The sequence below is a fragment of the Talpa occidentalis genome, unplaced genomic scaffold (assembly GCF_014898055.3).
Source record: "Talpa occidentalis isolate TD23 unplaced genomic scaffold, MPIMG_talOcc4v2.1 talOcc4.3, whole genome shotgun sequence".
Taxonomy (NCBI): Eukaryota; Metazoa; Chordata; class Mammalia; order Eulipotyphla; family Talpidae; genus Talpa; species Talpa occidentalis.
The window spans coordinates 111,232,319-111,248,719 of NW_023603184.1; the positions used below are offsets into that span (position 1 = coordinate 111,232,319).

General features: G+C 34.8%; 1 protein-coding gene across 2 annotated transcripts in view; it reads left to right on the plus strand.

Annotated features, from left to right (window-relative positions):
* NUP35 (nucleoporin 35) overlaps positions 1 to 16,167 on the plus strand; it is a 31,205-nt gene extending 15,038 nt beyond the window's left edge. For both annotated transcript variants that reach the window (XM_037523673.1, XM_037523674.2), the window contains 5 exons: positions 8,817 to 8,958; positions 12,653 to 12,722; positions 13,413 to 13,541; positions 14,407 to 14,571; positions 15,533 to 16,167. In XM_037523673.1, the coding sequence (XP_037379570.1) occupies positions 8,817 to 8,958; positions 12,653 to 12,722; positions 13,413 to 13,541; positions 14,407 to 14,571; positions 15,533 to 15,610 (584 nt within the window). In that variant the 3' untranslated portion in view covers positions 15,611 to 16,167. The remainder of the gene's footprint in view (positions 1 to 8,816; positions 8,959 to 12,652; positions 12,723 to 13,412; positions 13,542 to 14,406; positions 14,572 to 15,532) is intronic.
* Positions 16,168 to 16,401: the final 234 nt, after the last annotated feature.

Consider the following 16,401-nt stretch of genomic DNA (forward strand, 5'->3'; position numbering starts at 1 on the left):
TTCCTTGGTTCCCTCCTCTCTCAGCTTCTAGAAGCTACCTGTAGTCTGATTTGTGATCCTTTCTTTCATTTTCAAAGTGTTTGATAAATCATTGTTTTATCCTATCACTTCTCCGTGTAAAATCTCCCACCTGCTCCTTGTTAAGGACACAAGTGTATATACTGGGGGTAAACCTGAACAATTCTGAATGATCTTCCTCTGTCTAGATCCTTAATTTTATGGCATCTTCACAGCCCTTTTGTGTATAAGTTAATATTCACAGGTTCCAGGGGTTAGGATGTAGTCATCTTGGAGAGCTGTTGTTCATTTAACTATATATGATTATTTTGCTAATTCTTGATTTTTCATTTTCCACTGTGACTGTATTTATCTTAAGGCAATTAAGAATACTGTTACCTCCCACACATCTGAATATAATTATATATATATCTCAAACTTTATTCATTTGTCTGTTTTTATATTATGATTACATAAACATGTTTAGTGCTAAATCAAGTAGTAGTTACAATTTATCCTTTCTGTAAAATTTTTATTTTAATAATTTTTGTTGGTCAGGACCATACCAACACATCCCCAGGGACACGCTGAGGGCTGAGTCATGGAGCAGGTTTGCAAGTATTTATTAGCAGTAATGAACAAGCATGATTGATTATGTAACAATGGCAGGCGGAGCAGGGTCCAGGGGAGACAAAGGGTAATCAGCTTTATGGGGAACAGGAGGGGACATGTCAGCCATGCATACAGGGAGTACTTCCCGTGTAGGTACTTGGTGTAATTTCTTTCTTTTCTTTTTTTTTTTTAAGAGATTTTATTTATTTATACAAGAACCAGGTACAGGCCGGATGCACGGGGAGGGTGAGAGGATTCACCAGAGACAGAGCGGGGAACAGAACAGGCAGGCTGACTGAAATACACTGCTGAGGGGAGCAGTGGGTGAGACAGGAGAGGTCCGCCTCACAATGTGGGATTCTTGCTGGCTGGCCGGGATCGAACCCTCACTGCAGAGGCTGCAGACAGCCTCACAGTGTGGCACTCAACCGTCTGCGCCACCAGGGAGGCCCACTTGTTGTAATTTCTGAGCTACTCCCAGACCACCTCAGACCATGACCACACAATCAGTCAATGCCTATGTAGGCATCCCTGGCTGCCTCGTGATGTAGGCTATTGTCTTAAGGCAATCATGCAGGAGTGCCTTATCCAATTCTTTCACACACAGGTGTAGAGGCTCCAAGTGGTAGAGAGGCCACAATAATTCTTTCCCCCTATTTGTCCAGTTTTCATTGTGCTATTTGTTCCTTTTAAGCAAATTTCTATTGCTATGATGCATATATAGATGTGTGTGTATATATATATATACATACACACTTTTTTTATATATAAATTTTTTATTTTTATATTCCCCATACAATTGTGACCCCCTTATTTTGACCCCAATCCCTCCCCTCCCCGCCCCTCACCCTATATATACACTTTTAATGCTCAAACATAGTTGCAAATATATTTTTTTGTTTTAAACTGAGAACTTCTCTTTCTTATCCTCTTTTGGTGATGTTTCCTTTTTCAGCATGATATACAGCTGTCATCCTGTGATGTGTTTGAGCAGTTTCTAAGAGGCTCTTTTTCCTAGATAATGTATTTTCTTTTTTAGTTCCTCATTTTGGTGAAGAACTTATTTGAGTAGCTTTCTCAGAAAGCTTCATGGGAAATGAAATCCTAAGATTTAAATTCTGAAATTTTTTTCCCTGTCTTCACACTGGACTGCTAGTTTGATCGGGTACGGCATTTTAGGTCAGAAATCTAGACATCATTTCATTGTCTTCTAGTTTTCAGTGTTATATGGAAATCATTTGTGATGATGGTTACTGAGTCTTCATGTGGCTTGATTTTGAAAAAGATCTGTATATGGTTAATGTTCTGTCTCGCAAATGTGCCTGGGTGTGGGAGTTGATTTCATTTACTTTGCTGAGGAATTGATAGCTGTATTAAGTCAAAACTTATATTTTCAGTTCTGGGAAACTTCCTGTATTCTTTGATTGTTGTTCTCCCTCTGTTTTCTATGTTCTCTCTTTTTGGAATTCCTTCTGTTTGTGTGTTAGGGCTCTGCAGAAATTTCTAAGTTTATACTTTCTCCCTCTTGTGTTATCTTTAGTATTTGTGTTCTTTCTGAGAGCTAGCCTCAATCTCAATTTCCAATGCAGTAACTGTTTTATTTTGCCTGTCATTTTGATTTCCAGGAACCTTTTTTGTTGTTGTTTTCTGAATGTGCTTAAAAATGCAGCATCGTGTTATTTCATATATTATTGAGATTAATGTTGGTCTTTTTTTTATTACTGCTTGTATTGTTCCCTTCTGGTTCTTATTTGTTTCCCCCTCTTCTTTCTTTCTTAGTTGAGGTGTATCTATTGAACAAGGTAAAGCTACTTAGGATCTGTGTGTGTGTGTGTGTGTGTGTGTGTGTATCATCACTGGTAGGAAGGGGAAAATTGGTGGAGAGAGGTTGTTTTATTGCTTTATTAGGTTTTGCTGTAAGAGGATTGGACAGTTAACTTTTTTTTATTGGAATAATCTCTGATTTTAGCATATGTATATGTTTTTTCTCCTAACTTTTCACAAAGAATAATTTCTAAATATTCAGCTCTCATACGTAAGCTGACGTTCTGAATATAAAAAGAGGGAGAATTCTCTTTTCAACATGCAGATTTGCACTTGATCTCTTTACCTTTAGTTTCTGCTGTGACTAGGTTCATTGAGTCTTGAGCCATTTAGATTCCTTTCCTTCAGACTAAATCCTGGTCTCTTTGGGATGGAGTGACTGATTGACAGTTATCTAGCTAAGATGAGAGGAACCTACTGTCTTATCCCATATCATGCGCTCTTTAATTTCCCCTTGATTTCACTTTCAACACCGTTAATAATAATTCCTGTGGTCTTTAAAACCTGCTGTTTTCTAGTATGTCTGTTACCAGGTATTGTCAAGGATTAGATTCGAATACAAGTACTCAGTTCATTTTGTTTAATTGGATACTGTTATGCCCTACAGTTCAGTATGCTTTGGGTACAATGAGTTTGTCAAATTGAAAAGCCTGAGGAAACAGTCTCCACACTGTGGCCTTCACTTCAGACTCTACTGTGAGTTTGGCAACCCTGAGGGCCACCCCAATTCATGAGTTCTCAAAGCTCAACCTAAGATTTGATAGTTCATTAAAACAACTCAGAATCATGAAAAGTTTTGGTTTTAATTTTTTATTTTAATGAAAGGATGGAAATTAGAACCAGCCAAAGAAAAAAATGAGTGGACAGTATTTGGGGGGAGGTTTCAAGTATGACGCTTCAGTGAGGTTTTTACCTTTCCAGCACTGACAATATGAAACTATACATAGAATATTGCCAAAGAAGGGTGTTTACTGAGCCTCCAGGTCCAGAGTTTTATATTAGGATTTTATTGTATAAATATAATTTATAGAATCATAGATTGAGTAGCTAAATTTAATCTCTAGTCCTCCTTCTCTGCCCAGAGGTAGATGATACATGGTTCAAAGTGCCATCCTCTTTATCACATGGTTTTTCTTTATGGTGTTCCACCCCCACCATGAGTCATCTTACTATAAACTGTCTAAGGGACCACCCTGAGTCACCTTATTAGCATAAAGTACTGATACACTAAAGGGACCTGCCATGAATAACAGAGATGCTTCAATTATTGGGGAAATTCCAGTGGCTTAGAGGTTATTTCCTAAGAACCTGACAAGGCCAGACCTCTCTTTGGGTAGAAGCCAAATTCTTTATTACATATTGAGCTTTGTTTCAGGTAAAGCAGCACTGCCAGCTTTTGTCCCCAAGTTTCATAAGCCATGTATCCATTTCAAATCTACTTTTGTCTCTTGTTTTCATTTAGGTAACTGGGCTCTTTTGAAATAATCAAATCTGTTGTTTAATTGAGGACATTTTCATAAAGAGTAATAGGTCTTTTTGCCTTTTATTAATAGTTTAATCTGATCTTATGAAGAATATTTGAGTAGTTATTTACTGAGGGAGAAATTTTATGGTCCAATTTGATGTGGTTTGATAGACATACTTTATTTTCATCTTATAATGCATAGCATGTGGGTACCAGAACTCTGATTGAAAGGAAGTAAAATCAGTGGAGCAATTAAACATTAACAAGGTGGGGGACAATTATGCTAAAGTTATGTAAATAGTTTTAGATTATGTATAAGTAATTATATTTTTCAGAGTAGTTGACAAGGCAGAAATTAGGCGCTTATTTGTTTGAGACTTAATTTTGATTTGTTTTATTTTTAAAGTTCATAATGATTGTCTCATTTTGAGCCTTCATTTAATTTCTTGCTTGAAGGTTATTACATGATGAAGCATAACTAAAGTATACTTTCTTAATGGTAATACAGAACATAAAACATTTGAATTGGCTTCAGATTTTATAATACATGCTTTTTACTATCTTTTGTGTGTTAAAAGTGAGTCATTGTAGTAGGAAATAAATTGAGGAGTATCTTTTGAATGTTTCTTGTTATTTCCCAAAGGAGTAGTTGATAAATTAGTTGATAATCAGATACTTCTAAAAGTTTTTGTCAGAGTGGGATGTTCCATTTCAGATCAACCTCATTTTAGAAATTTGTGTCTTAAATATGGTTTATGAACTTTTTAATATGCTATTGAATCAGTTTGCTTTTATTTTGTTGAGAATATTTGCATCTGTATTAGAGATGCTGGTCTGTAGTTTCCTTATGTGGTGTCCTTATCTGGTTTTTATATCAGGGTAATGCTGGCTTTGTAAAATGAAAACCAGTATTTATTAAATCTCTTAAACTTTCTCTCTTAGTTAATCTTATATTGGATAGGCTTTTTAAATATATTTGTGGTTTGTGCTTCTCATATCTAAAATGGATATGGTAGTTTCTGTCCTTTAGAATTGCTCTTTTCATATTCAATATATGCAAACCACCTGAAGTAGCAGAATATAGTAAAAAGGCCCAATGCATGCTGGCATTTATTATCATTAGTATTGTTACTGTGTTTTTATTTTTGTTGTAATGTTGGGAAGTATCTATATCTTGCTCTAGTTGTGGCAAATAATAGAACTGCAATGTGAAATGACAGTCAAGCCTTTTATTTCTTTCATTATATGATACTTTTCTGACAAGGTAAATGATTAGCTTATGGATAACATTGCTAGCCTTCTGTCATCCAGTCAAATCCAATTCTGGGCTCCTGAAACTATTACATGTTGCCTTCTACAAAGCAAGATGTGCTGCTTTTTTGCACAATTGATTATAGATATTTTCATTACTTTTGGTTATTCATGAAGAACTTAAATAGTAATCTCCCAAAATAAATTTTATTTAAAAAATTTGACCTTTGAGTTTTACATCTTGAGAGTAACTTAACTCTCCAGTTGTTGGGATTTTTTTTTAAAGATTTATTTATTTATACAAGAACTGGGATACAGATCAGAGGTGCGGGAGAGTGAGAGAATTTACCAGAGAGCGGGGAGCAGAACAGGCAGACGTACTGAAAACACTGCTGAGGGGAGCAGCGGGTGAGGCAGGAGAGGTCTGCCATGCCAACTCTCCAGTTTTTTATTAAGGGTTAGCTTATTGGTCATTGAATATAGCTTGTTTTCTTAAGAGGACTTCTTTTTGTGTGGTTCAGAGTAAATCATTTTGTATTTATGAGTAGGAAATTGAAGCTAAGTTTTTGCATCTTAGTTTTAGATTTGAATGGTAGCTTTATTCATTTCCTATTAGACTTTCCTGTAAATTCTTCTGTTAGGCATTTATAAGGCACATAAGGAGGTACTTGACACAAAACCAGCATTTCTAAAATAACTGTTCTGTGAGGGTGAAATGTGGTCAAGTATAGTATAGGAAATTGTGAGTTGAATGAAGTTATATTTTTTTCTTAATAACCTGCTAGAGATTTTTATGTTTCAATACCTGCAGCATCATAATATAGAATACAGCCTTTTGTAAAATTTTTTACCACAGTGTCTCTCCCTGCGACAAACACACACACATTATCTCTTTTTATTTCTTAAAACTTAACATTGAGAAATCTATTTCACTATAAACACTTTGGAATGACTTAAGGTGATTTTCAGCTCAGTGGAAAATTTATGACAAATGACAGGCGTATTTAGAATGTGTTGAAGAGAGAGCATCCAGACAATAAGTAAACATCAAGTGTGACTCCTGTGCAAGTCCCTGTAAAGCAGTTGTTCTCAAATCTCTTAGTTTCAGGGCTCTTACTACATTCTTTGTGTGTGTGTGTGTAATATATGTATATAACATACATAATACATACATTGAGGTAACAGTGGTTTACAGTGTTTATTTTTAAATATAAAATATGAATTAATTTTTTATTATTATTTTTAAATTTTATATATTGTTTACATCATTTTTGCACAATGTATGCATTTTCATCTTGGTTATAGTCCCCATATAATTCCCACCCCCCTTTCTTTTGATCCTTCTCCTTCCTCCTACCCCGTAGTCTGGTTTATAGTTGCTTGTTGATTTTGATTTTTACTGTATTATAATTAGTCTTTTTTCCTGGTCCCTTTTTTTTTTTTTTAAAGATTTATTTATTTATGCATACAAGATCTGGGGTACAGGCCATAGATATGGAGGGTGAGAGGATCTACCAGAGACAGAGCGGGGAACAGAATGGGCAGACTGACTGAAATACACAGCTGAGGGGAGCAGCGGGCGAGACAAGAGAGGACTGCCTCGCCATGTGGGTTTCTTCCTGGCCAGCCGGGGATCGAACTTATGCTGCAGAGGCTGTGGATTGCTTCTTAGTGCAGTGCTTAACCCCTTGCGCCACCAGGGAGGCCCTCCTGGTCCCTTTTTTAGGTTTTCTAAATTCCTGCTATGAGTGAGACCATCTGGTATTTTTTCTTTTTCTTTGTGGCTTATTTTGTCTTTTATTTTTATGTATTTATTTTTTTTAAATCTTTTCTAAGTTGGAATTTTTTTTTAAGATTTATTTATTTATTTATATAAGCGCTGGGGTACAGGCCAGATGCACGGGAGGTGAGAGGATTCACCAGAGACATAACGGGGAACAGAACAGGCAGACTGCTGAGGGGAGCAGCGGGTGAGACAGGAGAGGTCTGCCGCGCCATGTGGGACCCTCCCTGCCGACTGACTGGGATTGAACCAGCGCTGCAGAGGCTGCAGGCATCTTCGCAACCCAGCACTCAACCGCTGCGCCACCGGGGAGGCCCTATCTGTCTCTTTCTAACTTAAATTTCAGTTAGCATAATCCAGTCTGGCTCCATCCATGTTGTTGCAAATGGCTCGAGTTTATCTTTTTCATAGCTTAGTAGTATTCCATTATGTGTATATACTACATCTTCCTGATCTACTCATCTTTTTTGGGCACTTAGGTTGTTTCCATAGTTTGGCTATTGTAAATAGCAGTGAGCATAACAGTGCATCTTTCTCTTTGAATTACTGTTTTTAGATTCAAGTGGATACCTAGGAGTGGGATTGCTGGGTTGTATGATCCATTTTTAATATATTGAGAAACCTCCTTATTGTTTTCCATAGGGGCTGGACAAGTCTGCATTCTCACCAACAGTGTTAAGAGCATTCCTTTTATTCTACATCTTCATGAATACTTGTTTCTGGTCTTTTTGATATGGACCTTTCTCATAGGTGTTAGGTGTTATCTCACTTTGGTTTTGATTTGCATTTCCCTGATGATAAGTGATAATGAGCATTTTTTCATGTTCCTGTTGGCTATCTGGTGTCTTATCTGGAGAAGTGTCTATTTAGCTCTTTGCCCATTTTGATTGGGTTATCTTTTTGTTCAGTTGTATGGTCTTTTGTACATCTTGAATAGTCAATCCCTGTTGGATGTGTGTAAATATTTACTCCCATTTAGTTGGGTGTCTTTTTGTTTTAGTGATAGTTTCTTCACTGTGCACAAGCTTTTTATATAGTTTGACATAGTCCCAAGTGTTTATATTCTCTTGTTTTCCTTGCTTTTGGAGACTAACTTAAAAAGAAATATCTGAAGCCTGTGTTCTACAGTGTTTTGCTTGTGTTTTCTTCTATGTATTTTATTGTTCTAGATTTTACATCCAAGTCTTTTATCCATTTTGAGGCATTTGGATTTTGTTTTGTGGGTAGTGAGGAGCTATTGAATATTTTTGAAGCAGAGATCCATGACAAAAGTGGTAAATTTGGAAGCTGCAGCCAACAAATCCTCAAGTTTGAATGGAGATCATTGTGTTACTGGCTTAACTAGAAATTAATAAAATATTAAGCAAATTCTTAATAATGAAACATTTGTAGTGTCATAAGTTATGTTCAGTTAACAGCTTACTCTCAGATTCTATGATAGTATAAATTATCATTGATACAGTTGTGTATTTTGATCTATTGATATTTATGTACATGACAACTTTTAATATACTTTCTCATGGGGCCTCCCTGGTGGCTCAGGGGTTAAAGACACAGCACTATCAAGCTACTGCCAGCCACTGAGTTCAGTGCCAGCCAGCCAGGGAGCTAACCCTCATGGCACAGTAATGTCTTCTCCTGCCTTGCCCACTGCTCCCCTCAGCAGTGTATTTCAGTAGATCTGCCTGTTCTGCTCCCCATTCTGTCTCTGTTGAATCCTCACACCCCTGCACCTCTATCCTACACCTCAGTTCTTGTATGCATAAATAAATCTTTACCAAAAAATTTTAAAACAGATACTTTCTCATTTAAAATAAGAGCTTCAATTTAAAATAAATCCGATGTTTATATTGATAACCAACTTTACTAAATATATTAATATAGGACAAAGTATGTTTAGTCCAGCAAACATTGGTCAGCCACGAAAGACAACATTGTCACCTGCCCAGTTGGACCCTTTTTATACTCAAGGAGATTCTCTGACTTCTGAAGATCATCTTGATGACACTTGGGTGACTGTGTTCGGGTAAGATTTCTCAGTCATATTTAAAAACACAAAAACTTGAACACCTTGCTCAGTATTTATAATGAGTATCAACAAACATACTGAAAAATTTTAAAGAGTTGCCCAGCCAACACTCATATACCAGTTATTAGCTGTTTGCTACATTTATCCATCTAATCCTATTGTTATTTGTACACTTCAGAGTAAGTTGCAGATAGACACTTCCCAGCATACATATTATTAATTGGTGGGTTTTTTGCCTCTTAAATTTTCTCTTCAGCGTATTTGCTGGATATTGGACACATCGGCCTCTGTTGACTTTAGGGATCTCCTTCCCCTCTTTCTCGTAGCTGATTCTCTGCACATAACCAGTTTTGAACTAACAAATTGAATTTGTTGTGCATATACATGCCATGTCACAGAGTTGGTACTTACTTTATAGTAATAGAAAATACCATGCACTGGGCCTCCCCTGTGGCGCAGCGATTGAGCACTGGGTTGCAAAGCTGCCCGCAGCCTCTGCAGCGCCTGTTTCATCCCCGGCAATCCCCAGCCGCTGGGCGAGGGTCCCACATGGGACCTGTCCTGCCGCCCACTGCTCCCCTCAGCAGTGTACTTAAGTCCTTCTGCCTGCTCTGCTCCCTGCTCTGGCTCTGGTGAATTCTCTCACCCTCCCGCACTTCTGACTATTCCCAGCGCTTGTATGCATAAATAAATAAATAAATGAATAATTAAATAATTAAATGATTAAATGATTAAATAATTAAAAAAAAAAGAAAATGCCATGCACTATAGAAATAGTGTATAAAAGTCCTAGACGCATTTTGAATAGATTTTTAGATCCAAAAAGTACTTGAAAGCATCTTGGAGATCATATTGCATCTTTACAGATGAACAATTTGAGATAAAGGGCAGAGTAAGTGATGTTTTCAAAGGTGTGCTTCTAGTTATTAGTAAAGCTTCAGCAGATAACTCAGTCTTTTGGTTTTCAAACTGTTATTGTTTGTACTATACTGCATGAGGTTTCTTTCATAATGATAATGAATCTTAATATATTTGATTTGGGGGTAAAAAAATAGCATTTTAGTTCCTTGAAGAATAGTGCACAGTAATTGTTAACTTTATGTACTTTATGTAAAATTTAAAATTCAAAAGAATCTCTAAGAAATAAACAGTGAAGTTTTCCTTTACACTTTCCTTCCCAACTGCAGTTTTTCTTGCCCTTAAGACAATAATTTCTACCAGTCTATTATGCGACCTTACAGAGAAAATGTATGGATGATTCTGTTTAGGTAAGAAGCAGGAATGTTGCTTTCCCTTGTTTTTCAGAAAACTGGTGTATGCCCAGCCCTATGTGCACAGCAGTTGGGTTGTTTTCTTGATTTTTTTTCCCTTTTGTGTTTAAATTTTGTATTCTCTCATGAAAATGCTTTGTTTTTGAACTTGGGTGTCCACTCTGAAGTCTGTTTTTCATGTTGAATAGTAATGGTGTCACTACCTCAGTAGTTGGATAAATTACTTGAAGTACTTTTGCTAATTCTTTTTTTCATTTTTGAGACATATAATTTCCTAGAGAATTATTTTCTGTTGTTTTTGTGTTTTACTGATCCTCTATATAAATTTAATTGTAGGTACTCTAATTATTTTTTTTAAGGAATAAAGCATTTTATTTTCATTATAGAGAAGAATGTCAAAGTCATTATGATATTTTTTGATAATTTAAATTTTTTGCTAGCTCAGAATCATGAGATATTATTCCTTGCTTCATCGTGATGCTTTTTCAGGATATTGAGTGTTAGTTTCTATTCAAAATATTTTTTTTAACTTTTATTTTTATTTATTTATTTATTTATTTTTAAAAAAGATTTGTTTATCTATTTATTTATACAAGCACTGGGTACAGTCAGAAGCGCGGGAGGGTGAGAGAATGAGCCAGAGCGGGGAGCAGAGCAGGCAGAAGGACCTAAGTACACTGCTGAGGGGAGCAGCGGGTGGCAGGAGAGGTCTGCGCGCCATGTGGGACCCTCCTCCGGTGGCCGGGGAGCAGCCGGGGATCCAACCGGTGCTGCAGAGGCCGAGGGCAGCTTCGCAACCCAGCGCTCAATTTCTGCGCCACAGGGGAGGCCCATATTTTTTAAAGATTTATTTTTATTTAATAGCTGGGGTACAGGCCAGAGACATGGGAGAGTGAGAGGATTCACCAGAGACAGAGTGGGGAGCAGAACAGACAGATAGACCGAAAGTGCTGCTGAGGGGAGTAGTGGGCTTGACAGGAGAGGTCTGCCACACCATGTGGGAATCTCCCTGGCTGGCCGGGAATCGAACCCGCACTGCAGAAGCTGTGGACACCTTCACAATGCTGTGCTCAACCCACTGCACCATTGGGGAGACCCTATTCAAAATGGTTTTAAAGTCAATTTTATGTTTTATTTCTTACTGGTGACCATTATTTCTTCCTTTCACCTTTATTTTTTTAATTTTTATTTTCTTCATCTCTGCTTTATACACATCCTGTCTCATTTGTTGCTTTTGTTTGGGATTAGAATCTTATATACAAATTTATATATAAAGTAAAATTCTAGTTTTGAGTACAGTTAAGTATTTTATTCACATAGGTTTTAATGTATGGGATTTCTCATTTACTTTTGAGACTCAGATTTTTTTCTTTAGGGCTTCAAGCTAAGCTCCAGATAAATTATAATTAAGAGAAGTCCTGGTTTTCAAGTTGAAAATAGCTTTATTATTTGAATTGAATATTATAAAATATTTAATCCATGTAAGAAGGTAAAAGTCATTTAGAGTTTTCCCATTTAGGGATATGGCAATAAAAATTTTGTAGCCATCCTTTAAAATGTTCTAAATCATTGGTAATAGTACTTTTATTTTTGTGTCAGGACTAAATTTTAAATTTTCTAGATGATGCTCAATGTAAAATGATGACTATATTTTAAAATCTTTCCTTTTTAATAACTGTAGTGTACCTAAATATCTATCTAGCTCTCATAACATAAGTTATATACAAAAGTGCAATTTCATAGTTCTTTTCTAAGGGCTGTGATAATGGCAGTGAGAGTAGAATTTTAGAGAATCCAGAAGTGGAACCTGAGAATGGAGAAGAAAGTTTGAGTCAAGACTAATTGTAACATTTACTTTTGGGTAGTGGGCAATGATGAAATTATCAATAGTTGATAAAAGAGAAAATAGGATGATCAGGGAAAGGGGAACTTTTATGAATGGGGAATGGGGGGGGTTGTCTTTTTTTTTGATTATCAAAAATAAGTACATTTATCATGGTACAATAGCATCATCTAATTGGAGTATATTTTTTAAAGTCAGTACTATTCCATTAATGTCCATTAATGTCTTTTATACTTACTTTTCTTAAGGAAACAATCCAGGATCACATGTTGTATTAGTTTTTATACTTTATTCTATAGTGTTTTTTTTATTAAGGTGTAATTAATATACAACATTATATTGCTAAATGATCACTACAGAAACTGGTAAATATTACTCATTGTACACTGTTACAATCTTATCCCCTGTAATGAGATCTTTTAACATATGCTCCCTTAACAACTTTCAAATGTGCAATATGGTGTTATTAACTATGATCATCATGTCATATATTATATATTGAAATACTTCTAAGTATGGTAATCTGCATTTGTAGTTATTGTGGAAATGACTGTTTGACAACTCTTTTTTCCCCCAGGTTTCCTCAGGCATCTGCTTCCTATATATTATTACAATTTGCACAATATGGGAATATCTTAAAGCATGTGGTAAGACTTAGTTCTTTTTAATTTAAGATTTAGACTGAGAAAAGTAAGCTGTGAATTGATGGAAAGTTTGCTGCAGAATTTTGTCTCTTTTTACCCCAAACTTAAAATTTTGTCTTTTTAGCTTTTCATAGACTGTGTCTGGACTAGAAGTTGTATATTTTATAAAATGAGATTAGGAAATGTAAGTGGGAGAATGAGTTTCAGACTTACTTTTTCCCGTATATAGTTCAGTCTCTTAAGGAAGATAGAGTCTGCCAAATATTATTATTTTGTAATTTGAGCTTATTTATTAGGTGTAAGTGAAAAGGGAACAGTTCCTGACATAAAGTTTTTAGAGCACTTAAGAAAAACTGTTACATCTGTTACTAGAGATTGACTTATTTAACTCCTACACAAAATCAGTTTTTAAAAATTTCATAGCACAGGCTGATAGGACCTTTTCATAAGAAACAGACATCTTTTGAGAGTTACTTTATTTTCAGAGAGTAGTTGCCACATGTTCTTTATGTTAGAAAATTGAGAGCTAGATAGAAATTATTGAAATTATTTAGTAGAATTTTTGTTGAATCCTAGTATATAATTTTTTATAAGGTATCACTTATCTTTGCTTATTTCTGTTTTCTGATAGAATTCATTACATTTAGATTGTGTGTGTGTGTATTTTTATTTAAAGGAACAATTTCTTTGCAGATGTCTAACACAGGGAATTGGATGCATATTCGTTACCAATCTAAACTGCAGGCAAGGAAAGCCTTAAGTAAAGATGGAAGAATTTTTGGAGAGTCCATCATGATTGGTGTAAAACCATGTATAGATAAAGTAAGTTGTTATGGATGTAAGGAAAATAGCTTAATCTATATGAAGAGCACAGGACCTAATATGGACGTTGGGGTTATGTCACTTTGCTTCATTGTGTCTCTTTTTCTTAGTTTATAAAATGTGATGATGTAATACTCTCTTCATGTTAAACCAAAAATACTTAGTCACAAGACCAGAATTTAAAGAATCCATTTCAATTACTTCATTTTATCAATGGTAACTGAGGGTTGACATAAATTGCTGGAACTTCTTATTTTAAAATTAAACACTTAAAAGCAATACTGAGCATAGTTTAAACTTTCTTTGTGGTTTGTAAAATTTTCATTATTACCCTTTAAAAATATGTTAAGTACTATTTTCCAGGCACTGTGCTTTGTTTTGTACACACTCATTTAAAATGTCCAAAGTAGTTATGACTCTTGTCCTCATTATCTAGTATTACTGTGTAGTTATATAATTATTACATTGTACTCTAACAGATGTTTGCACAGTCTAGAGGAGAGTTTGGGATTACTGGGTACTAAATAGCATTCCGCTGTGATTCTTACTCACCACTACCCTCCCTTTTCCCTCTTCTTCCTTTGGTGATTTTCCATAATATTTATTAGAAGATTCTTACTCTTATGAGCCCATAGTTGTCTTGAGGATATTTGAGGTCATTGAAGTGAGATTGCTTGCTGAGTATTAGATCTCAAATTTAGCCAAGAAGCATACATTATTTCAGTGAGCTGAACATTATTTGAATGACTAATTATATTCAATAAAGTATGCTTCTTTTATAACAGTTTCTTTGTAAGGAGAATATAATATTGAATAATATGTATTATGTTTATACTGAAAAGTTCCTTTATCTTTGTTTCTCCAGAATGTTATGGAAAACAGTGACAGGTATACTTTATCATCTCCATCTCTAGCCTTTACACCACCTATCAAAACCTTAGGTACACCAGTCCAACCTGGAAGTACTCCTAGGATTTCTACCATGAGACCTCTTGCTACAGCATACAAAGCTTCTACTAGTGACTATCAGGTATTTCACAATTAGGAAAAAAGAATGTAATTTAAAGGATGAAGTGTATAGGATGTTTAATTTTTTTAATTGAATTCATTTGTATGCTATTAAATATTTCCCACTGAAGTTATTGCCTTGATCAAACCTTTAAACATTGCAATTTAAATTTCCTATTTAAACCATTAGAATTTTGGAGGATTAGAATGTAGAATTTTTTAAAATTTTCTTTGCCAATTTTAGAAAACATTTTGACCTTGTTACTTTAGTTTTTTTCCAAGTTATATTTGCATACATAAAAAGTATTTCTTGTGAACATCTCTGACATGAGGAAATATTAAAGCCCTATTAAATTGATGACCAAATTTGATGGTATCACAAATGAAGAACCTCAGGTTGGAGTAACTATGGTTATCCAAAGAAAGCCAAACCCTATTTCAAAATTTCTCATTTCAAAAATGTTTGAAGAATTCCATTACAAGCCTTTTGTTATATTCCATGAAGAATGGTGGAAGTATTATGCCTCTCATCGGTTTATTATTGTCCCCTCCTTAAAGAGTTGTGAACTTGTCGAGTTGTAGACACAGGTTCTGTAATAGCAAGTAAAACACTTGTGCTTTAGTAGGCTAGGTAGTGACAATTTAGTCGTTTGATTTCCTCTGAAATTTGGAGATTATTTTAGAACATTTTTCCCCATTTAGTTTTTTGTTTTAACTGATACTTTAAAATCTTATCTCTGTAGCTTTTGCATTAGTTCAGTTTCCTAATTTATGGAGCAGTTGTAATTTGCTTTGCCAAAGGAATAAAAATTTGCCTTTCTTAGGAGTATATGACTGTTCTAACTGAATTCATATCTTAATTTTAATATTGTTTACAGATGCATTGTAGTGTTTGAGTCTTAGCAATTAACTTTAAAATAGTTGTTGACTATGACACCAAAGAAATTGTAACCTAACAATTTTTTGTATTGTTTTTTTAATAGGTTATTACTGACAGACAAACACCAAAAAAAGATGAAAGTCTTGTATCCAAAGCAATGGAGTATATGTTCGGCTGGTAGCACAGTAAGAGCTAAGAAGTCAACTACAAAAGAGGAGGCTGCTACATTAAAACAAAGTTGGCGTACTGTCAGGTTTTCTTTGGTTAGTTATATAACCACTCTTGACAGTATTGGATAGGTATCTTTTACTTCCTTAGAAGCCTTTTTCTTTAAGGATACATCATATTTGTAGCTTGCACTTTAAAAGATGCTTGAGATAAGTGTTAAACAGAATTCCTGTAAATAAGATATTGTGCTTTCTGTTACAGTGCATGCTTATGGACAAAAAGCTCAGCATTGATTACTATAATTTATATAACTGAATTTGTGGTGACACTGTAGTCTTCATGAGTTGGTGTGAATTTCAGAAAGGGTAAACTATATAGCTGTTTCTAACAAGACACAAAGATTATAATTAATTTGAATTATGATCTTTTAATTTAGATAGTATTTAATATTTTAATTATCCTTGTTTGTATATGTCCTGTCATAGATTGTCATCTTTCACTCTTCTACAACAAAAACAGTCTTTTTAAACACCTACTAAAGTTTCTTGATAATAAACTTTGTCAGTTATATGTGTTGAATGTTTTTTGAAAGTAATTTACTTTATGATTTTATGAATTATTACAAAAAGTTCTAAGTGTTCACTGAGAGAAAAAATAATGTCATGAACCTCCATATACTGGTAATACTGCTTTAATAAGCATCAATGTTTTCATTTCTCTTCCTTTTCTTTAAAGCATATCTCAAATGTGATGTTATTTTAATCTAAGAACTTGAGAGATATTCAAAAAGAACATTTCCATATG